This window comes from Capricornis sumatraensis, chromosome X (assembly GCF_032405125.1).
Source record: "Capricornis sumatraensis isolate serow.1 chromosome X, serow.2, whole genome shotgun sequence".
NCBI lineage: Eukaryota > Metazoa > Chordata > Mammalia > Artiodactyla > Bovidae > Capricornis > Capricornis sumatraensis.
The window spans coordinates 126523134-126546491 of NC_091092.1; the positions used below are offsets into that span (position 1 = coordinate 126523134).

General features: G+C 41.7%; 2 protein-coding genes across 2 annotated transcripts in view; one reads left to right on the forward strand and one right to left on the reverse strand.

The window, feature by feature from the left end:
- The window catches only part of MAP3K15 (mitogen-activated protein kinase kinase kinase 15), a 142440-nt gene extending 141205 nt beyond the window's left edge, over window positions 1–1235 (forward strand). The window contains exons 27-29 of the mRNA XM_068962887.1: window positions 110–210; window positions 289–365; window positions 969–1235. Of these exons, the coding sequence (XP_068818988.1) occupies window positions 110–210; window positions 289–365; window positions 969–1056 (266 nt within the window). The 3' untranslated portion in view covers window positions 1057–1235. The remainder of the gene's footprint in view (window positions 1–109; window positions 211–288; window positions 366–968) is intronic.
- Window positions 35–22978, reverse strand: PDHA1 (pyruvate dehydrogenase E1 subunit alpha 1). The gene is made up of 11 exons (XM_068962888.1): window positions 22842–22978; window positions 10380–10439; window positions 9636–9809; window positions 8723–8849; window positions 7932–8023; window positions 6993–7085; window positions 6008–6163; window positions 5728–5799; window positions 4617–4684; window positions 3356–3464; window positions 35–2969 (listed from the first exon to the last, which is right to left on the reverse strand). The coding sequence occupies exons 1-11, from the start codon at window positions 22896–22898 to the stop codon at window positions 2805–2807; spliced, it is 1173 nt and encodes a 390-aa protein (XP_068818989.1). The 5' UTR covers window positions 22899–22978; the 3' UTR covers window positions 35–2804.
- Window positions 22979–23358: the final 380 nt, after the last annotated feature.

The window sequence follows — 23358 nt, forward strand, 5'->3', positions numbered from 1 at the left end:
TTCACAGCACAATTACATTCTGGAATAGTTTATTTCATCCAACTTTCTACTCAAAGACTTTGACTGTTACACATCAGTATACAACATAACACATTTCTAATCATTACAGAGAACTCAGTGTCCCCTCCTGGGTCTCATGAGCAGCGAACAGATAAAGAGCTTGTCGAGTGGTTGCAACTGCAAGGAGCAGATACGAGAACAATTGAAAAGGTAAGCTGAGAACCAAACCATTCCTAGGCTGTTATTACAAAGCTGCTTAGCTCTTGATGTATGTGATCTTTGTTTCAGATTCTTGAAGAGGGTTACACACTGTCTGATATTCTTAATGACATCACTAAGGAAGACCTAAGGTACCTTAGACTACGGTAAGAATAGCCTCAAAACATTTTGTATAACAGAAAATGGCTTTTTTGGTGTGGTTAGGCTTTTTACATAAAAGCAGTAGAAAAGAAAGTGCTGGTAGCTTTCCCCCTTTCCTTTAGTCAGGAAACAAAAACTACCCAACCGCACTCCAAACTCTGGAGTTTCCAAGGGTGAAGCTGGGGAAAAGCTGAGAGGGAGCAGAAGCTAAAGGCCCAGGAGGCATAGTCAGCAGACTGCCAGGCTGGGAGTGGAATGAGGAAAGACAGGAGTTGACAGCAGGCCACACTCAAACCCTTTCGCTCTCCTCCACTGGTCATCTTTAACAGCCTACTTTGCGCAGATGCCCTGGCACTCCTGTACAGACCTCTAAGGCCACATCCCACTTGTGCTGGGGTAGCAATTTCACCTCCATATGTGAAGGGAACACATTCCTATTTTAGTTTTAAGTTAGGGACTGCATTTTTAAGACTAGCCAGCAAAACAAGTCTAGAAGTACATACTATAGCTTTTGCCATAAGGGCTCCTAAAGAAGTATTGAGTGGTACTGCTTTGAAGTCCTCTTTCCTTACGACTCACTCTAAAGAAGACTTCTGTTTGTTTTGTAGCGGTGGTCTTCTCTGCAGGCTCTGGACTGCAGTCTCCCAGTACAGAAGACAGGCTCAGGGGGCCCCAGCAACCCAAGATGAGGCTTAATCATCAGCCACGCGGGGGATAGTGGGAGCCCAGAGCTGACATCTTTGTTAAAGCTTCTGTTACATACACACCAATCCTGCTGCAGTTCCACAAGGAAAACACCACTGTTCATTGAACAAATTTAAGAACTTGAAGTTCTAAAGAATTATGGAAAAAATGTTAATATTTCTCAACATGTTTTAAAGGTGAGTGGAACTGTATTTTGAGAACTGTGATTGTAAAATTTGTCTTGACATCCCAAAGTATTATGGGATTCTTTACCTTCAAACATTTGCTGGAAAGGTGGAACAACAGGTGTTTAACAAAAAGGCTGGGAATCACTGTTTCAATTATACATTCCATACATGAATGGGAATTGCACTTAAAATTAGAAAAAATCAATAAGACTATGCCTTGTAGTTAATAATGTTTGATATGAATGTAAATAGAAAACTTAAGAAAATAGCTTCATATTTATATTGAATGTATAAATGGAGAAAACTAACTTATTTGGCCTTTGAAACGAAGTAGTTATATTTAAACATGGAATTGTCCTTCCAGCCCTGCCAAGTTATAATAAATGTGTTTTATTAATGAGACATGATGGTTCAGTGTGAACAGGCTTCAGCACCAATGTGCACACTAACAGGGGTGTGTGCACATTAGGGTACACTAGGTAAGCTGTTAATTAAAAGACGCTTACTCCTTGGAAGGAAAGTTATGACAACCTAGACAGCATATTAAAAAACAGAGACATTACTTTGCCAACAAAGGTCCATCTAGTCAAGGCTGTGGTTTTTCCAGTAGTCATGTATGGATGTGAGAGTTGGACTGTGAAGAAAGCTGAGCGCCGAAGAATTGATGCTTTTGAACTGTGGTGTTGGAGAAGACTCTTGAGAGTCCCTTGGACTGCAAGGAGATCCAACCAGTCCATTCTAAAGGAGATCAGTCCTGGATGTTCTTTGGAAGAAATGATGCTAAAGCTGAAATTCCAGTACTTTGGCCACCTCATGCGAAGAGTTGACTCACTGGAAAAGACTCTGATGCTGGGAGGGATGGGGGGCAGGAGGAGAAGCGGACAACAGAGGATGAGATGGCATCACCGACTCGATGGACGTGGGTTTGGGTGAACTCCAGGAGTTGGTGATGGACAGGGAGGCCTGGCGTGCTGCAATTCATGGGGTTGCAAAGAGTCAGACACGACTGAGCAACTGAACTGAACTGAGGTAAGGTGTTGGGCACTGCGAGGGACAGGACACTGATTCCCCCCACAAGGTGGCAGCAGAGTTGGACAGGCATACAAAGAATTGTTTTTCCTTTTAAAATGAAAGTTGCTCACTCGTGTCCAACTCTTTGTGACCCCATGGACTATACAGTCCATGGAATTCTCCAGGAGATCTTCCCAACCCAGGGATTGAACCCAGGTCTCCTGCATTGCAGGCAGATTCTTTACCAGCTGAGCCGTAAGGGAAGCCCTTAGTAACTAAAGTATATGTTAAAACTAGTATACAACTAAATCAGATAGAACTATTTTAAAGAAATAATTTGGAGGGTTAAGCAAACTATTACCTATTTTAGACCTATATAACTAAAATAACCTTATGTGTGCAATCACCTCTTTTAATGCAAAACACTGTACAAACCACATGCAAACACTCTCTCAATCTACACGCTTTCTCTCTATGGGCTTTCCTCCTTGACAAAGTTGAGAATACAAAGCATTCCTTACAGTTGCTGCCAAATAACCCACTGAAGGTGTGTATCTCGCCTTAACTGATGGACTTAAACTTGATCCACTGGTTTGCACCCCGGACTTCAAAAGGTGGATCGTTGCAGTAAATGTGATAGCCGAGTTCTTCCAAAGGTGGTTCAGGATCAGCAGTAGCAAACTGAGCAGCATCCTCAATTTCTTTTCTCACTTCCACATCAATTTCCTAAAAATCAGATTACAGTTCAAGAGATTTTTTAGAAGATACACCTCTTAGGTACCAAGTAGTTCAACTCTTCTACTAGTACTAGAAGTATACTTAAGGTGCTATTATGGTAAAAGTAACAACGACCTAGAAAGAAAGATTCTTAAGTAGAGACAGAAACATACACCCTGGTGAGGGAACATTTAAAAACCTTAAGTGTATTTACAGGAAAGAAGAACTGTGCTATTGGAGTTTAAAAGCTTCATCAATATGACCGATGAATGCCCTATGAGAATACAGTGTGTACTTTCCTTACCTAGTTCACCTAAGAGTGGCAGCATTTTTGTGTAGAGAAAAACTGCTCAAAATTTGAGAAAGGCAACTGTGAAAACCCAGAGTAAGTGTACCTTTAGTTCTTCAACACTGGCGAGATTGCTGTTTACCATCCTGTCCTTGAGGAGCATGATAGGGTCACTCTTACTTCTAACTTCCTGAATCTCTTCTCGGGTACGGTAACTGGGGAGGGAACCAGAGTGACAAGTAAGAACAGTTCCAGTAGAGCAGACAGTCTGTGAAACACAGCAGCATATCAATACAATCTCCGTAGGAAGGGCAGAATTATACTTCAAAATACAACAACGCATCCTAACATTCTATAAGAGCTGCTCTGTCTAAACTCTATAGTGGCAATTTGCTGGGCTTCTCTGGCATTCTGACAACAGGAGCCCAGTTGCTATCTGCTTCTTTAATCTAGATGTAGGGCATGAAGGTAGTGATGGGGGCTCTTTAAGTGGGTGAAGACAGGGGAGATGGATTTCTGGGGTGATAGCTGTAACCTTGGAGGCAGGAGAATGGTAACCATTAAAAAATTGTGCCCTTCCTTTCTCCTTTAAGACCCCAGAGCAGCATGGCTGGCAAAAACCTGGAGAGGAGGTTTTCCAATTCTTGAATGTATAGTTGATCCTTGTCCTACATTATCTGAAATAATACTAAAAGCAAAGGCTCTATCATTTTTTTTTAACAGCAGAATTATACAAAGTGCTTTTTCCCCTCAAAGTAGTTCTTTATAACATTTTCCCTTAGACCTTTAGCCTACACTCTTAAAGACTTCTTATGGGTTACTTTAACTAAATCTACTCTTTAATTATGCCACATTCCAGGATTGCAGCATTTCATGCTGGAGTTAGGACTTGTCACTTTTTTTTTTTTGACTCATCTATTTCAACACATGGAATATCCCTTCTGCTACTTGGTCTTGCACCATACCAGCCAGAAGAACATTTTCAAATGGAGGAATATTGCCCTGGGAGCATCTAAGGTAATGCCTACAAAAGGTATATGCTCCCAAGTATACTACTGTTACCATCAGACCTGCTTTAGGTAATAATTCCTCAAAATTCCTTCCTATATTGTTTTTTTTTATTGGTACTCATGTTAACATGTACACAATACATAGTGTAGAAGTTTCCAGAATGCTTTCTAGATTGGAACCAACTTATTATAAAGCACTGTTTTCAGGCTCAGACTAAACTACTAAATCAAAGCATGAAGCCAACTGGTGTCTGGATTCAAAAGTAAATTTTGAAATGCTTTTGCTTTTTCATGTAAGTAGTACCACTCTAAGCCCATCTACTTTGGACACCACACTCAGTTTTTCCTTTACCCTACCTCACTCCAGGATCACTCATGCTGTGTCCATGGTAACGGTAAGTCTGCAGCTCCATCAGTATAGGCCCCTAAAACAGAACCCAGTGGAGGTTAGGTGAGATGATGGGCATAGCCTCAAATATACACCCCATCAACTACTCTGATCAGATCTGAGTTGTCAAGAATTTCTTCTTGGTTGACTGATTCAGTTATCTCTTCTCATTTCTAATGCCTATTTACAGCATCTTTCATCCTCCCTATTTTTAAGAGGGACTTATTATCTTAGGGGTCTGCTTTCTGGGTTGTGGAACAGTGATTTAGGGAGAATATCCTTCCACCAATTCAAATAGCAGGTAAGCCTCTTTTTAGGCCAATCTCACTGTTCCCTTCTCCTTCCACCACTGTAACTGGAAAGGTCAAGATCCTTAGGACTAAAACAATAAGACTACATAATTTAAACATTAATTTATAGAAAACAAACTTATACTGAATGCCTATTACATAAGCACAGTTCTGTGCTGGGCACTGTGGGGAGTCCCTAATCTCTTCACTCAAGGGGCTTATCATTAAGGTGAGGTGGGTGGATGTGGAGGCACATAATGAACCAAAAGGCAAAATAGATTGTCACAACAAAGACAGAGGCAGAATGCTGAGGGAACACTGGAAGAAAGGATTTACCCCAAATGGGGGAAACATGGAATGTTTCCTAGGATGTGACCTACCAAGACCATGTTATTTATAAAGGGACCCGACTGACTCAAGTGGATCCTGCTTCTCTCTTCTTATACACCTCAATCAGCAGCCACCTCTAAAGTGCCACAATGGACGCTTCTTGATAAATGCCGTTAGAAATCTCTAGCTTAGAGGCCAATGGCACCCCACTCCAGTACTCTTGCCTGGAAAATCCCATGGATGGAGGAGCCTGGTGGGCTGCAGTCCATGGGGTCGCGAAGAGTCGGACACTACTGAGCAACTTCACTTTCACGCATTGGAGAAGGAAATGGCAACCCACTCCAGTGTTCTTGCCTGGAGAATCCCAGGGACAGGGGAGCCTGGAGGGCTGCCGTCTATGGGGTCGGACACGACTGAAGTAACAGCAGTAGCAGCAGCTTAGAGGCCAAAAAAATCTTACCTTTCCAGATCTACAATAGGCAGCTGCAAATTTTGTGGCCTCCCGGACACACAGGATATCCATTCCATCTACCTGTCAATAAGTAGGAAAGATTTAAACACAACATTGTAAATCAACTATACTTCATAAAAGTTCAAAGATAAATAAGGGCAGAGCTTAACTCCAACTGACTAAAATAGTTTTCTTTTCCTATGACCTGTTCATCCACTAAGAAAACAGAACCCTTCTTTTGATGTGAGACTTCGGGCCTATGCCCCAGGTCTACCACAGGCATCCTTACCCTCAGCCCAGGAATAAAGTCGCCTCTCTTGTAGTAATCAGTGCTGGCTGCTGCTCTTTCCACAGATGTTCCCATCCCATAGCGGTTATTCTCACAGATGAAAATGCAAGGCAATTTCCACAAAGCTGCCATATTGTAAGCTTCGAATATCTGACCCTGGAAATACAAATAAAAAGTTCAAGTAGTTTCATTGTGCTGGTTTTTTTTTTTTTTTCTCAACTTCATCATCCCCAAAAGCCACTGCTCTACCCAGCAAGAGAAAGCTCTCATAAAGATGAAATGCCTCACCTACAACCCAGATTCTGAGGCAAAGAAGTGTGTGTGTGAGGGGGGTGGTGCAGCAAACTCATCCTTTTTTGCACCTAAGGAAGTGACAAACCAAGTACTTCTACTTGCTTCTGGGGCTGAGACAGTAGTATAGAGTACACTGGGAAAAGACCAACATGTAGAAATGTACTGCAGCTACCTAGTTTTGGGGGTGTTTTTAATGCCCGATTATAAATCCTATGAGACCCCCTGGATAACCAGTGTCTGAGAATCAGCATCCACAGCAAGGCCTCACAGAGTGTCGGCCACAGACTGGTGATTACTCAGACCACGACAGAAGAGTAGGAAGAGTCAGGGCTCAAAAACTATGAGAGGAGTCTGACAATGCCTTGGCATTCAAGAGAGTGAGTCTGCACATCTCAGTACTGGTTTAGGAGTTGGTTTGCAAAGGGTTACAATGTAAACCGGTCCTTCACCACAGAGGCTGTGGAGCACTGACATAGAACAAAGGTGAGCATCCTCTTCTGTGTACACTCATACAAATCACTTGTGACACAATGCCAAGATGTAAATCTCTAATGTGGCCACAAAACCAAATTTTAGCCTGCCATATAAATGGCCATTTCAACTAGTAATCGATACAATGCTTCGCCACAAACTGAACTATGAATATTCAACACTTTGAACACTACTGCAAAGTTAAGAGGCACTTACTCACCTGATTAGCAGCGCCATCGCCATACAAAGTCAAACAGACCTCGTCTTTTCCATTATACTTACAGGCCAGAGCAATCCCAGCTCCCAGAGGCACCTAATATTGAGGACAAGCAAGAAAGGAACCACAGAAATCCATGAGGGAAGAAATTAATTCTACGAGCATTAGCTCCTGACCAGAAAACGGGATAGAAATGACACAGTCCCTACAAACTCTTCCCTACCCACCCCTATCTCTGCTTACCCCACCCCTAAAATTGTAAACTGGCAAAGTAACACAAGTAACTGCTATTGTATTATTGTATTCTATTTCAACCCTTAAGCAATAACATTTCTGCATCCAAGTTTCAACTATCAATCCTAAAAGCATCCCCCAGCAAACCAAGGGTTAAAAAAAAATACCTCAAACAACAAAACCCCAGATGCTAAAACCTTAATATATTAGAAAGTAAACTTAACAAATCTAGATACGATTTTATACCTCTACTTGTTCATTATTTACTAACTGATGAGAATGAGGAGGATGGCACAACCACAGAAGCTGGCTTTAGATTCAAACTAGGCCCTTAAGATCCTCACCTCTTGCCTCTCCTGGTCTGGTACCAGCGCCAGCACTATCTACAGCAGGGAGAGGGCTGTGGCGAAGAGGATGTGACCAAGCAATTACGGTACTTAAATATCAATTAAAAGACAAAGGTATAGCTCTATTGCTAGAGGCTCTTGCTTACTTGTAAAACATAGCAAATACCTAAAAAGGAAAATCTTTAAATCATTGTCCAACTCTATTAAATGGTCAAATAATACAGTATGAAAGCAACAGGTCATTTAAAACACATCATGCCCCCCAAGTACTTCAGAGAGATATCCTCCAAGGAACAAAATACTGCAAAGATGTGGGCCAGGGCCCAACCCAGGAAATGATGCAATCCCAGTCCTCAGCTACCTGAGCTCCCACGATGCCATTGCCTCCGTAGAAATTCTTGGCATACATATGCATCGATCCTCCTTTTCCTTTAGCACAACCACCTCTTCGTCCTATACATGGCAGCACACAAATGTGACATATCAAACACCAAACATATAAACAAAACCACACTGCGGGTATTTGTGCTGGCTCGACCATTAGATCTCAAGAGACCAACTCAACTATATAACCACATGTCCCTCAAAGTACATACATAGTCCTCCTGGTCTCCTGGCCCTTTTATAATAAAGGTTAGACCAGTACCATAAACCTTTCCAGCTCTCAAATCACCAAGTTTTCTTTAGATGTTAGCGTGGTACTCTAGACTTTTTTTGGCCCATCTTCCAATTTCTCCTACACTGGTGTACAAGTCAAGGGGCACAAAGGGACTATTAAGAAGCTGCATACAATTTCATTTCTACACAATGAAATACTTATATTCAATTTACTTTCTCTAGCTGCTAGATTTCTGTTGGCATGCCTGAGTGATGAACACTACTCTGATTTTATGGAGCTGACCTTTTTACCCAAGAGGTCAGATAACCTCAAAAATGGTCAGTTTACTCAAAAGCACGATGGAGGTACCAGAGCACCCAAAGGGAGAGGTTGTTTTTTTTTTTTTTCCTGGTTTCTCAGCTTTAAAAAAAAAAAAACATCAAAAAGGTTTTAATTTTTAAAAGTTTTAATGTTAACTTATAAACAGCATCTTTATTGGAGATTTGAAAACTTAATCCACTCAATTCCCTGTTTTTTGTAAATTAAGAGCAAACCTGTAAGCTCTGCGAGAATCTCCCGGACAGAGAGTCCACGAGTAAAGGTAAAGCCATGAGCCCGGTACGCTGTGATCAGATGGTCTGTGGGGTTGATGCCGGCCTCCAGGCCTACACAACAAGCCTCCTGCATTCAAGGAAGAAGCGCCAGTGAGGCAACACAGTACACATTTCTAGTTCACAGGCTTCCTTGACTATTAGGAAACATTTGGCCTCGAATGCATTCATAACCACGACAAGTAGCTCCTTTTACATCAGAAAAGAGCTAAGGGTAAAGACCAAGCCACAGCCATAAACTGTGGCAATCCACAGATATGCTGTTTCTTTTAAGCCTGTATGGCGACTTGAGAAAATCCTGCATCAGATGTCTACATCAAAATATTGGGGGAATTTCACTTGAAAATGGAGACTTCTGTCATCTTTCAAAGACAAACAACAGGAAGCATTAGTCCCGTATTTCCACATGGCACCAACTGGCTGGTATTGTTATGACTTATCCTGCAGGTGGGACCTATCTGTTCCAGTTCACCACCAATTCCTGTCACCATTCTCAATTCTTCATATAACTGGCAGCCTTCACTCATTTATTCTACCTAATTGGTCCCTGGTAGGAATTTGGTTTTGTAAACCTTGTCCTAAACCCACAAAACAAAACAAAACAAAAACACCCTTTTCTCCAAAAGTATATCCAGTGCAGGTGATCGTAATGCCATAGTGGAATAGGAAATCAGCAGTGTGATACATGACTCAGTTCTTTAGCATATGCATCCTAGCAGGTCTCTGCAATTTCATTTTTATTCTAAAATACCAGCCTCAAATCCTTCAGACAAATAAGGCAGGGTAACAGCCAAAAAAACACACACTATACTTAAATTCCAAAGTAGCATAGCTTTCTTACAAAACTACCACTCACCTGACCATCACACAAGTGACAGAAACCACGAATAATTTTCTGTTTATACAGCTGATCTGCTTTTAACTCCATTCGGCGAACGGTCTGCATCATCCTGTAGTATTTGAGCCCATCCTCCCTGGTAAGCACTGTAGTGACAGGAGGGCCCTCTTCCAGCCGGTGAAGATCACATTTCTGAAATGAAATCAGACAATTATCCCTCAGTCACTACAGTGTGAACACTGCTAACCCATTCTAAGATGTAACTCAAACTAGTTAAATATTTACAATCTTTACTGTTTAACCAACACCAGCAGACAAGCATATCAGAAATGCTGTACATTGCTTCTGATTCCTTCTTAAAACTCACTGTGCAATGAAATGGAGTTTGGGAAGAAGGAAATCTTTCTAAGATGACTTTCATTGAAAACCTCTAGGTCAACTGAGCTATAGGTCCAAAGACAAACTTTCAAAGAATCACTCTAAGAATCTTATTCAAACTTTTTACCAAATTACATTTTAAATCTTAGAGTAGGTCTTTAATTTTTTTTTAGCTTGCGCTCCTGCTCCAAACTACCAATAAGCTGCTACATAAAAGGAGTAAATTCTAATTTTTGCTGAACTCCTCTGCATCTTTGTTTCTAGAACACTTGGAATAAGATGGTGAAAAAGCATGATTATCAAAATGCCCTATGACAAAGGTGAAACTACACATCAACATCTACCTGTGGAAAAAATTTCAACAGAAAGCAAAACACCTCTTACCTTAATTTCAAAAGTAGCATCATTTGCAAAATGACGGGATGCCACCAGCACTCTGCTTGCCTTGAAAGATCAAAATACACAAGTATATCAGTACTTGTTACTGGGTTGTTTTTTTTTTTGAGTTATTATTCTTACTAACCGGTTATCAGGATGGAGTCCTAGAACTCAAGAGCCCTACACATTCATGGGCTTTCTCTTCCATTCTGGTCACTGTGTTGGGATCCTTTCTTCCAAACTGCTTTGGCCAATGAAACACGCTTGTGCCCACATCTGAAGGCAAACAGCAGAAAGAGAAAGGGAGCAAACCCAAGCCCACCTAGTTTGCCACTTTGTTTTCAAAGAAATTAGTGAGAATATAATGAGGCTAATGGTGAACTTGAAGAGACTAGATGATCTGTGGGGTGTGTTTATTTATGCTATTCTTAGTCATAACTAGATATACTGGGCAAGCTAAAGCTTTACTTTCAGAATTTTTCTTCAGATAAACCTATGTTTCAATTCCTATCTCAGGAAAATCACTTCTGTAAAAGAGTACTATAAGAAAAATATTTTAATCTACTCAAAACATTAGATAAAGACCTTAGTGAGAAAAGTGAAAATTGCTCAGTCGTATCGGACTCTTTGCAACCCCATGGACTGTAGCCTGCCAGGGTCCTCTGTCCATGGAATTCTCCAGGCCAGAATACTGGAGTGGGTAGCTGTTCCCTTCTCCAGGGGATCTACCCAACCCAGGGATCAAACCCAGGCAGATTCTTTACTGACTGAGTGACCATGGAAGCCCTTTTAGCAAGAAAGGTACAAGAGCAAAGTAAAGATACTCAGCATTTTTTGACTTAAGTAAACAAAAGATCTGAGGGATATTTTATGATTTGAACAGACAGAGGCTCCTCCTGAAGCACCAGAAAGAAGATGTTCTCTAAACAGTAACCTCACCCCCCTTTTAAATAATAAATAATCCTTGTTTATTACTGGGGAAAAACCAGCTTAGCCACCTGTTTTTTCAGTGAGTGAAATTCTGTCAAAAATGCCTTGTTCTGAGGTTGATCTCTTGTTAGATCAAGCAATGTGACCTATGTACAACTTGGACCACTGCTTGGGCTCAAAACAGGTCTCGGAGCTGCTGTCATTGACTCATGTCATTTGGGATGCACATTAGTGACATCTGTGTTTTAACCTCAATTCCCATTGCTACATGGGTCTGAGGTTTACAAGGGCATCTGAGTTGAGGGGTGGGACCTGCAATGAGTTTTCACTGAAGCTTTCTCTCTGTACTGATGAATCCCATGCTACCTGAGTCCCTTGGACTGCAAGGAGATCCAACCAGTCCATCCTAATGGAAACCAGTCCTGAATATTCATTGGAAGGACTGATGCTGAAGCTGAAATTCCAATCCTTTGGCCACCTGATGCGAAGAACTGACTCACTGGAAAAGACCCTGATGGTGGGAAAGAGTGAAGGCGGGAGAAGGGGATGAGATGGTTGGATGGCATCACCAACTCAATGGACATGAATTTGAGTAAACTCCAGGAATTGGTGATGGACAGGGAAGCCTGGCGTGCTGCAGTTCATGGGGTCGCAAAGAGTCAGACACGACTGAGCGACTGAACTGAACTGAGTTGCCCAAAGCCACAGAGCACCTAAATTTTGGGGCTGGGGTACAAACCTAGCAAATCTGGCTCAAGGGTCTGTTACCTCACCCCCGTGAGCTGCCTCCTCAAACCCACACCACCACAAGAGAAGTCCTAGTGGTCCCTTCTTGATGTTCAAGGGGCTGTCAATGCTTGAGGGCAGGGGCAAGCTGGGAGAAATGTTTCCTTTTCATTCTTTCGCTCTGCTCACAGCAAAAGTACTCTATGTGATGGCTACAGTCCAGGTTAGATCACAAACATTTAATCAGTTAGTACTGTTTTAGCCACATTCTGCCACATCACATATATGTAAACAAACACTTCTCATGCAGAATTGAAGCACATCCTTCAGATCCCACAAAAGCACTTTTGATATGTTCACACACTGGACTTGATCTTGGTGAAAAAGGATAAAGTTGATCTGCTAAGTGTACAAGCCAGAAAGCAGAAATTATTACCTACTTATCTCTACACCCATCAGTATACCACAATCCAATAAAGTCAACAAAGACAATGATATTGCTAGAAGAAGTGAAAATGCTAGAAATAAATGCTTCAGACAAGTCAGGGGTAAAGACAGTTAATTAAAATACCTGAGAATAAGTGAAAAAAAATTGAGAAACTTGAGGGGGCACTCTCTGTCCCCTTCTGATGTCTATGTCAGAAGCTTTCTCTCCTTTTTCACTTACAAATTTCTGCCACACAAAAGCTCTGAATAATGAAGCCTGCTCCCTAATCCCAAAGCTAAATCTTCTTTGGAGATCACTAATCTGACACACTGTTCACCACAAGCTATCAACTTGGGGGCCTGTCTGGGATCTTCAAGACAAACTTTCAGCTTTTCAACCTCCTCATCAGTGAAAGGCTTCATATGGTGGATTCCTCTGCTTCAAGGAAAGGACTTTGTTCAACTCTGCGAATACCTTCACCAACAACAATCATATGTGATGTCTCTTCTTGATCAGATGACATCTAACAATCCTAAGATGGACGGGTATAACACATTATACCTTAACTACGGACATAATGTGACTCTTAATTTTTATTATGTTTTAACTTGGTTTAATGACTATTTTGCCTTACATCTGTAACTGTATAATGGGGTTTACTTCTAGCTGTCTGAAAGCTTTTAGGTTACAAATGATTGTTCATGCCCCTACAATTTCTACAGCCTCCTCCAACTATTACTTGGGGCCCCTAGATCAGAAACCCTCAATATGAGCATTAGGAGAGTATGTTGCCTCAACAATTTAGGGGTCTGTCTGCCTCCCTTACCACCTCGAAAAAGAAGTTATGAAATGAGAATGCCACCCCTTTCCCTTGGCAACATAATTCTCCTAAAAGAAAAAGGGGGGGAATGAGAGCTAATTCTTAGGTAGGTTGATAAGGAGTCTGGGGCCCACAAGGAGGAAGGGATCCAGGGCTTTCAAGGAGGAGAAAAGAACAAACCATTTTTTTCTACATTGCTTTGTCTTAGTCACATAAGAGACTTACCTGGTGGCTCTGACGGTAAAGTGTCTGCCTACAACGTGGGAGACCCAGGTTCAATCCCTGGGTGGGGAAGATCTTCTGGAGAAGGAAATGGCAACCCACTCCAGTACTGTCTTGCCTGGAAAATCCCATGGACGGAGGAGCCTGGTAGGCTACAGTCCATGGGGTCGCAGAATCAGACATGACTGAGACACTTCACTTACTTAGTCACATAAGACATTTTTTCTTAAACTCTGAGTTGTTATGACAACAATCTTGAAGACTAACTTTCTTTCAGCCCAGAGCTAATAATTACACAACAAAACAACACATCTTGCTCAAGGGACACTAAGGGGCATGAACAATCATTTGTAACCTAAAAGCTTTCAGACAGCTAGAAATAAACCCCGTTATACAGTTACAGATGTAAGGCAAAATAGTCATTAAACCAAGTTAAAACAATAAAAATTAATCATTGTACTAATGATTATATAACAACAATGTATCTTGCTCAAGAACATATTTCTCCTTGTAATAGGAACTTTCTATCAGTCTTATGTGGGAGTGGGTCTGGTGAAAGTATCTAAGGCCATGCAAAGACTATCAAGAAGGGGCACTCTCTGTCCCCCCTTCTGATGTCTATGTGTCTCTGTCAGAAACTTTCTCTGTCCTTTTTCAGTGTAATAAAACTTCTGCCCCCCCCCCACACACACAAATTGAGAAACTTGGGAATTTTCTCAAACTCTTCCAAAAGACTGAAGAGGAGGGAACACCTCCAAGCACATTCTAGGAAGCCACCATCACCCTAATACCAAAACCATACAAAGATATCATCAAAAAAGAAAATTACAGGCCAGTATCACTGATGAATATAGACACAAAAATTCTCAACTTATTAGCAAACCAAATCCAACAACACATAAAAAAAGCATACACCACCACCAAGTGGTGAACTCCAGGTTCAACATATGCAAGGATGGTTCAACATATGCAATCAACGTAATACACCACATTAACAAAAGTCAGACACCACATGATCATCTCAATAGATGCAGAAAAAGCACCCAACAAAATTCAACACCCCCCCAGAGCCTCTTATACAGAGTGAAGTAATAAGTCAGAAAGCAAAAACAAGTATCGTATATTACTCCATATACATGAAATCTAGAAAAATGGTACTGACGAAGCCTGTAGGGAATGGACTCGTGGGCACAGCAGGGGAAGGTGAAGGTGGGACAAATTTAAGAAAGGAGCACTGAAGTATATACACAATCATCTGTAAAATAGAGGGAAATTGTAAGTAACATGGGGAGCCCAGCCTGGCACTCTATGATGACCTGAAGGGGTGGGATAAAAGGAGGGGAGGGAGGGAAGGGAGATATATATGACTGATTCACGCTGTTGTACAGCAGAAACCAACATACTATAAAGCAATTTTCCACCAATTAAACAATTTTTTAAAAATTCAACATCCATTCAGGATAAAAACTCTTATTAAAGTGGGTATACAGGGAACATATTTCAAAATAGTAAAAGCTATTTATTAATAGCCAATATTAATACTGAATGGTGAAAAGTTGAAAGCCTTCCTGCTAAAATCTGGAACGAGACAAGGATGGTCACTCTCACCACTTCTCTTCAGTGTAGTATTGGAAGTTCTAGGCACAGCAGTCAAACAAGAGCAAGAAATAAAGGTATCCAAATTGAAAGGGAAGAGATAAAACGGTCATTATATGCAAATAACATGCTACTATATATAGAAAACCCCAAAGACTCCACACAAAAACTAATAAATGATAAATTCAGCAAGGTAGGCAGATACAAGACTAACATGCAGAAATCTGTTCCATTTCTTTACAGTAAAAGTGAAATATCAGAAAGAGAATGTAAAAATTAATAATAACAGTATCTCTTAAAAACTAAAATTCCAAGGAATAAACCTATGAAGACCTACAAGACTTTCTAGAACTAACACCCCCCAAAAAAGATGTCCTTTTTATCATAGGAGACTGGAATGCAAAAGTAGGAAGTCAAGAGATACCTGGAGTTTGGCTTTGGGGCACAAGTTTGGCTTTGGAGCACAAAATGAAGCAGGGCAAAGGCTAACAGAGTTTTGCCAAGAGAATGCACTGGTCATAGCAAACACCCTCTTCCAGCAACACAAGATGACTCTACCCATGGACATCACCAGATGGTCAATACAAAAATCAGATTGATTATATTCTTTGCAGCCGAAAATGGAGACACTCTATACAGGCAGCAAAAACAAGACCAGGAGCTGACTGTGGCTCAGATCATGAACTCCTTATTGCAAAATTCTGACTTAGATTGAAGAAAGTAGGGAAAACGACTAGGCCATTCAGGTATGACCTAAATCAAATCCCTTATAATTATACAATGGAAGTGACAAAAAGATTCAAGGGATTAGATTTGATAGACCGTGTGCCTGAAGAACTATGGATGGAGATTCGTAACATTGGCAGTGATCAAAACCATACTCAAGAAAAAGAAATGCAAAAAGCCAAAACAGTTGTCTGAGGAGGGCTTACAAATAGCTGAGAAAAGGACAGAAGCGAAAGGCAAAAGAGAAAAGGAAAGTTATACCCATCTAAATGCAGAGTTCCAAAGAACAGCAAGGAGAGATAAGAAAGCCTTCTTAAGTGAACAATGCATATAGAGGAAAACAGATGGGAAAGATTAGAGATCTCTTCAAGAACATCAGAGATACCAAGGGAACATTTCATGCAAAGAGGGGCACAATAAAGGACAGAAATGGAATAAACCTAACAGAAGCAGAAGATATTAAGAAGAGGTGGCAAGAATACCCAGAAGAACTGTACAAAAAAGATCTTCCTGACCCAGATAACCACAATGGTATGATCACTAACCTAACGCCAGACATCCTGGAATGCAAAGTCAAGTGGGCCTTAGGAAGCATCACTATGAACGAAACTAGTGAAGATGATAAACTAGTGAAGATGATAGAATTCCTGTTGAGCTAATTCAAATCCTCAAATATAATGCTGTGAAAATGCTGCACTCAACATGCCAGGAAATTTGGAAAAGTCAGCAGTGGCCACATGTCTGGAAAAGGTCAGATTTCATTCCAATCCCAAAGAGGGGCAATGCCAAAGAAGCTTCAAACTACCTTGCGATAGCACTCATTTCACATGCTAGCAAAGTAATTCTCAAAATCCTTCAGGTTAGGCTTCAATAGTAAGTTAACCAAGAACTTCCAGATGTACAAGCTGGATTCAAAAAAGGCAGAGGAACCAGAGATCAAATTGCCAACATTTGTTCGAACATAGAGAAAGCAAGGAAATTTCAGAAAAACAACTTCTGCTTCATCGACTACGCTAAAGCCTTTGACTGTGTGGATCAAAACAAACTGTGGAAAATTCTTAACAGAGATAGGAATACCAGACCACCTTACCTGCCTCCTGAGAACTCTGTATGTCAAGAGGTCAAGAAGCAACAGTTAGAACTGGACATGGAACAACGAACTGGTTCAAAACTGGGAGTCAAGACTGTTTATTGTTACCCTACTTATTTAACTTAGATGCAAAGTACATCATGCAAAATGCCCAGCTGGATGAATCACAAGGGAGACATATCAACAGCCTCGGATATGCACATGACACCACCTTAATGGCAGAAAGGGAAAAGGAACTTTAAGCCTCTTGATGAAGGTGAAAGAGGAGAGTGAAAAAGTTGGCTTAAAACTCAAGATTCAAAAAACTTAAGATTATGGCATCTGGTCCCATCACCTCGTGGCAAATAGGGAAACAAGGCAAATGGTGACAGACTTTATATTCTCGGGCTCCAAAATCACTGTGGACGGTAACTGCAGTCACGAGATTAAAAGACGCTGCTCCTTGGAAGAAAAGCAATGACAAACCTAGATGGCATATTAAAAAGTAGAGACGTTACTCTGCCAACAAAGGTCCATCTAGTCAAAGCTATGGTTTTCCCAGTAGTCATGTATGAAGTGAGAGTTGGACGATAAAGAAGGCTGAGTGCTGAAGAACTGATGCTTTCAAACTGTGGTGCTGGAGAAGACTCTTGAGAGTCCCTTGGACAGCAAGGAGATCAAACCAGTCAATCCTAAAGGAAATCAACTCTGAATATTCACTGGAAGTACCGAAGCGTCCAGCTGAACTCCAATACTTTGGCTTCCTGATGCTAAGAGCCGACTCACTGGAAAAGACCCTGATGCTGGGAAAGATCAAGGGCATGAGGAGAAAGGCATGAGAGAGGATGAGATGGTTGGATGGCATCATTGAGTCAATGAACATGAGTCTGAGCAAACTGTAGGAGGTAGTGAAGGACAGGGAAGCCTGGCGTGCTGCAGCCCATGGGGTCTCAAAGAGTCAGACACAACTGAACAACTGAACACCAAACCTGACCAAGGAGGTGAAAGATACACTGATCACTATAAAACACTAATAAAGGGAACCAAAGATAATTCAAAGAAATGAAAGAGTATCCCATGCCCCTGAAATGGAGAAATTACTATTACTGAACTGGCCATACGACAAAAAGTAATCTACTGTAATGTGATGTCTATCAAATTACCTATGACATTTTTCACAGAACTAGAATGAATCCAAAAATTTATATGGAACCATTAAAGACCCAGTATTACCAAAGCAATCCTGAGCAGGCAGGGGGGAACCAAAGCAGGACATTTAACTCTCCCAGCTATAGTAATCAAAACAGTGTAGTATTGGCACAAAAACAGACATACCGATCAATGGAAGAGAACTGAGAACCCAGAAATAGACCAACACACCCATGGTTGATTCATCTTTGACAAAGGAGGCAAGATTATAAAACGGGACCAAAACAGTCTCTTCAGCAAGTGGTGCTGGAAAAGCTGGACAGCTGCATGCAAATCAATGAAATTAGAACACACCCTCACATCATGCATAAAAATAAAGTCAAAATGTCTTAATGGACTTAAACATGGGCTTCCTTGGTGGTCCAGTGGTTAAGAATCCACCTGCCATGGCAGGGGATACAGATTCAACCCAGGTCCGGGAAGATTCCTCATGCTGTGGGGCAACTAAGGCCGTACACCGCAACTACCAAGCCTGTGCTCTAGAGGCTGGAAGAGCAAGCACTGAAGCCCACACATCTTGCAGCCTGTGTTCCACAACAAGAGAAGCCACCGTGATGAGAAGCATGTGAAGTGCAACCAGACTAGCCCCCACTCACAGCAATTAGAGAAAGCCCAGGCATAGCAATGAAGACTCAGCGCAGCCAAAACTAAATAAATAAATTAAAAAAGAGAGAGAGACTTAAACATAAGACATGACAACATAAAACTCTGGAAAGAGAGCATAAGCCAAACATTCTGACATAAATTGTAAAACATTCTAACATAATTCATACCAATGTTTTCTTAGGTCTCTCTCCCAATGCAATAGAAACAAAAACAAAAACAAACAAATGGGACCTATTTAAACTTAACAAGCTTTTACACAGCAAAGGAGACCATAAAAAAGACCTAAGGGATGGGAGAAAGTATTTGCAAATGATGTGACCAACAAGGGCTTCATTTCCAACAGATACAAGCAGCTCATACAACAACAAAAAAACAACCCAATCGAAAAGCAGGCAAAAGACCTTAACAGACATTTCTCCAAGGAAGACATACAGATAGCCAGTAGGCACATGAAAGGATGCTCAAAATCACTCATTATTAGACATGCAAATCAAAACAACAAGGTATAATGAAGTACCACCTCACACGGGTCAGAAGAGCCATCACTAAAAAATCTACAAATGCTGGCGAGGGTGTAGAGACAAGAGAACTCCTCTACACTGTTGATGGGAATGTGAGCTGATGTAGCCACTGTGGAAAACATGGAGGTTCCTCCGAAAAGTAAAAATAGAACTATATGATCTAGCCTCCTGGTGGCTCAGCAGTAAAGAATTCACCTGCAATGCGTGAGACCTGGGTTCGATCCCTGGGTTGGGAAGATCTCCTGGAGAAGGGAACAGCTAACCCACTCCAGTATTCTGGCCTGGAGAATTCCATGGACTGCACAGTCCATGCGGTTGCAAAGAGTCAGACACAATTGAGCAACTTTCACTTTCATATGATCTAGCAATCCTACTCCTGGGCATATACCTGGAAAAAATTATAATTCAAAAAGATACATGCACCCCTATATTCATAGCAAGAGCCAAGCCATGGAATCAATTTAAAAGTTCATCAACAGATGAATGGATACAGATGTGGTACATACATAGAGTGGAATACTACTCAGCCTTAAAAAAGAACAAAATAATGTCATTTGCAGCAACATGGATGCAACGAGAGATTATCAAAGTAAGTGAAGTCAGAAAAAAAAGACAAACACCATATGATTTCATTTATATGTGCAATCTAAAATATGGCACAAATGAACCTATCTACAAAACAGAAATAAACTCACAGATACAGAGAACAAACTTGTGATTGCTGAGGGGAGGGAGAGAGATGGACTGGGAAGTCTGAGATTAGTAAATGCAAACTAAGACATTTAGACTGGATAAACAACAAGGTCCTACTCTATAGCACAGGGAACAATACTCAATCTCCTGGGATAAACCATACTAGAAAAGAATATTTCTAAAGTATGTATATATGTGTATAACTTAGTCAATTTGCTGTACAGCAAAAATTAGCACAACACTGAAATAAGCACTCTGAAAACAACCTCATTCAAAGATGAAATCACAGGTACTTAAGTACCTTAAGTAACTTCAGTTACAGTGGACTCTCTGCTTTCATTTTAAAGATTCAACTTTCTGTAGCAGGTGCAAGCATTCAGTTTCTGAAAGTTCTGGTGGATTGGCTGAAAGGAGGCAATGAATTAAATTACCACTTTGTTTATTAAATTACTACTACTTCATACAATGATTTTTTAAAAAAATAAGTTCCTTAAATGTATTTGAGTCACTTATGCTTGAGTAACAAGCTGGCTGTCGTCTGTCTTGAAAGGACTCACGTCCGATGTGCTGACTTAAGTGTTAAATCCAGAATACTGGGAATCTGCCACATTGGTTCATGGAACAAGAAACTTGTCTAGTCCATGACCTAAGAGTTTTAAGTGTTTTTTTCTTCACCTAACAATGATCTTTGTAGCATTAAAATGAATAGGTTAAAAACAATGTCTGTGATGATTTTAAACCAAACACTCTGAACTCTCTAAGTAGCCTGTGCTAACACATCTGAAACCTGATAGATGAATGAGCACACTGGACCCAAGAGCCCAAAATGCACTGAGCACTCTGGTAACCTTTCATGATTACTACTGTTTATAGAAATGCTGGTTAGCTGACTTGCTTTGTTGCAGGGAGTGGGAGCTACTAAACAAAATTTCAGCTCACCCACAATCCAGGGTTAATTAGAATTCTTAAAATATTTGTGTCTAGGCCTTAGTGTACTTAAGGGCACAAGGGCAGGCAGCAAAAAAAAAAAAAAAAAACACATGCAAAATAGCCAAAAAAGAAGGGCAGCTCAAAAAAGCATAACTCCTTCACTATCTCTCATCCTCAACAAAAAAATTAAAAAATTATTTTTACTTACTTAAATAAAAGAGAAATGCTCTGCACAGTAATCAATTTCTGCCATAATAACCTTTTCTCTCAACTAGAATTTCTGACTAAATAAAGGTATACTCCATTTTTGTTTTATCCAATTAGCAGATCATTGTAAGCCAAATCTGATTTGTTTGATTTGAGCTGTATTATATGATTTTTGAAAAGGCCAAAGTTTTATTGAGGTGGAGATGAAGCACCATTTGCCTTTCGTGCCAACATATTGCTGGAAAACAAAAACACAATCAGGAGTACTTTGGACAGTTGAGGAAATGCGGCTGATTTTCAACCATGACTTCTCTCTGCTCTTAGGGACACAGAGGTGACAATAATTTGAAAACTCAGGAATTTTCTTTTCCTGTAGAACATCACCAATTCAATCAAAGTTTTACTTTTTTAAATGTAATCCTTTAAATTTAATGTAATACAGGACTAGGTCTGCATTATGTTATATACAAATATACATGTATTACATTACATACCTCTATCATGTTGAAAACATGTTTCTGTTACCTACATTCAACTAAAAATTGGTGCTATTGACATTAACTAGCCAAGGGCCCAGCACACATGAAGAGCTCAATAAATGTTGGGTATGTCAAGTGTACAGGGAGAAAGAAACAACAGTGGAACGTGGCTGTCCTTCACCTTACATGCTAATAAGGATTAATCCATTACAAGCTTTGTATTTGCCAGTCAATAGCATTCCTAGAGGGGTACACTTTCTACCTTTTCAAACTCCCTGCCCCTACCAAACAGAGTTGCCACAAAGTCTTGCACGAGTTACTAGAGCCAGAATTCCAAGTCTTGTCTGAAGTTATACCAAGTAACACTACCCCCAGTGCCTAGAGGTCAAAATGCTCCAAGCTTAGTCTAGGCATATCTAAACCCTGGAGCCACAAATAACCTCTAACCCCACCCTCCCAAGCACCACGGCTGTTTCCTTCAGCTACTTTTACCCTAAGAGCAGGTGTGCAAGGGACAGAGCGTCTCCCTCTAGGTTCGGCTTGAGGGCTCCTGAACTGACTGCCAAGAAAAGCTCAGGTTGAGGAAGACGAAACGGTAGGAGGCGTGTTTCTGGGGACACTAACCCTGCGTGAATCCTCCAGAGACCAGCACTGGTGATCAACAAATGTATACCAAACTGGGCACTCAGTAACAATATGTAACAGACAGCAACTACTATGAAACAAGCGCTATAGGGAAAGATCCGCATACTTGTCACTCGTTTAAGCCTCACAGCCACCCCAAGGGGTAAGTACTGTCAACTCCGTTTCAGAGATAAGGAAACTGAGCCACCGACATGTTTCAGGAAGGACAAAACTCTCGCTCAAGGTCACAGGATAAGCAAATGGTGAAACTTCTGACTGAGCGGGGCCGCTCAGTCTCCGGATTCCCAGTCAAGCAAAGTTACGAACATTTAAAAGGAGTGGGCCGGTAAGAGGCAGTCAACTGTACACTCAAGGAAGCCCAAGTGCCTCCTTTTCTGACTGTAGTAAATGAACGCTCCCTTCCGGAGCGATTCGCTTACTCAGACATCGGCAGCCGCGGCTGGCCGCCACGCGGACATTGTAAACCGCCCCCTCCCCCTGGTCAGCGCCAGAGGCCGAACCATAGCTACTCTCGCGACCAGAAGTACAGCGCAAGACGTAGAAACTGAACAAAGGCCCGCGGCTGCACGAGACCCGGCCCGCCCGGCCCACTGAGCCCACGCGCCCTGCCCTCTGCCGTCCTCCAGTCTCGCGCCCACCCCGGGTCGTTCACTCCGCCTCACCGGCTTCTGGGCGACGCCCGACAACACGCGAGAGACGGCGGCGAGCATCTTCCTCATGGAGCGCAGGCAGTGGCTGCAGCTGCGAACCTTCAATGAGCCGAGGAGTGCGGCCCAGGTGCGACCAAGTCTCCTTCAGGTGCCCTGAGCTGACGTTTCCACTTAATGGGTGCGCGACGCGACGGAAACACGTCATGCGCCGCGCCCGGCCGCAAGCCAACCAGGATGGTTCCCAGGGTGTGCCCCGCCCACCCGAGGGAACGACGGCCGGCCATTGGGTGTCGGAGCCAGAGGCCACAGCTGAGCAATACTCGCGTCACCACGCCGCCGACGGGTGAGGCGCCGTAGACCCCAGGGCGCCTGCGTGGGAAAGTGGGGCCACGCTTTGAGGCAGACGAGGGGCGGGGGTTGGAACTAGTTTTCCTACCCAGCTTAAGCCATGCACAATGGATACCGTGCAAAGCTAATCTTACTGGGTATCCATCCCTGCCCGTGCTGCAACTTAACAGCCTTCGCTCAA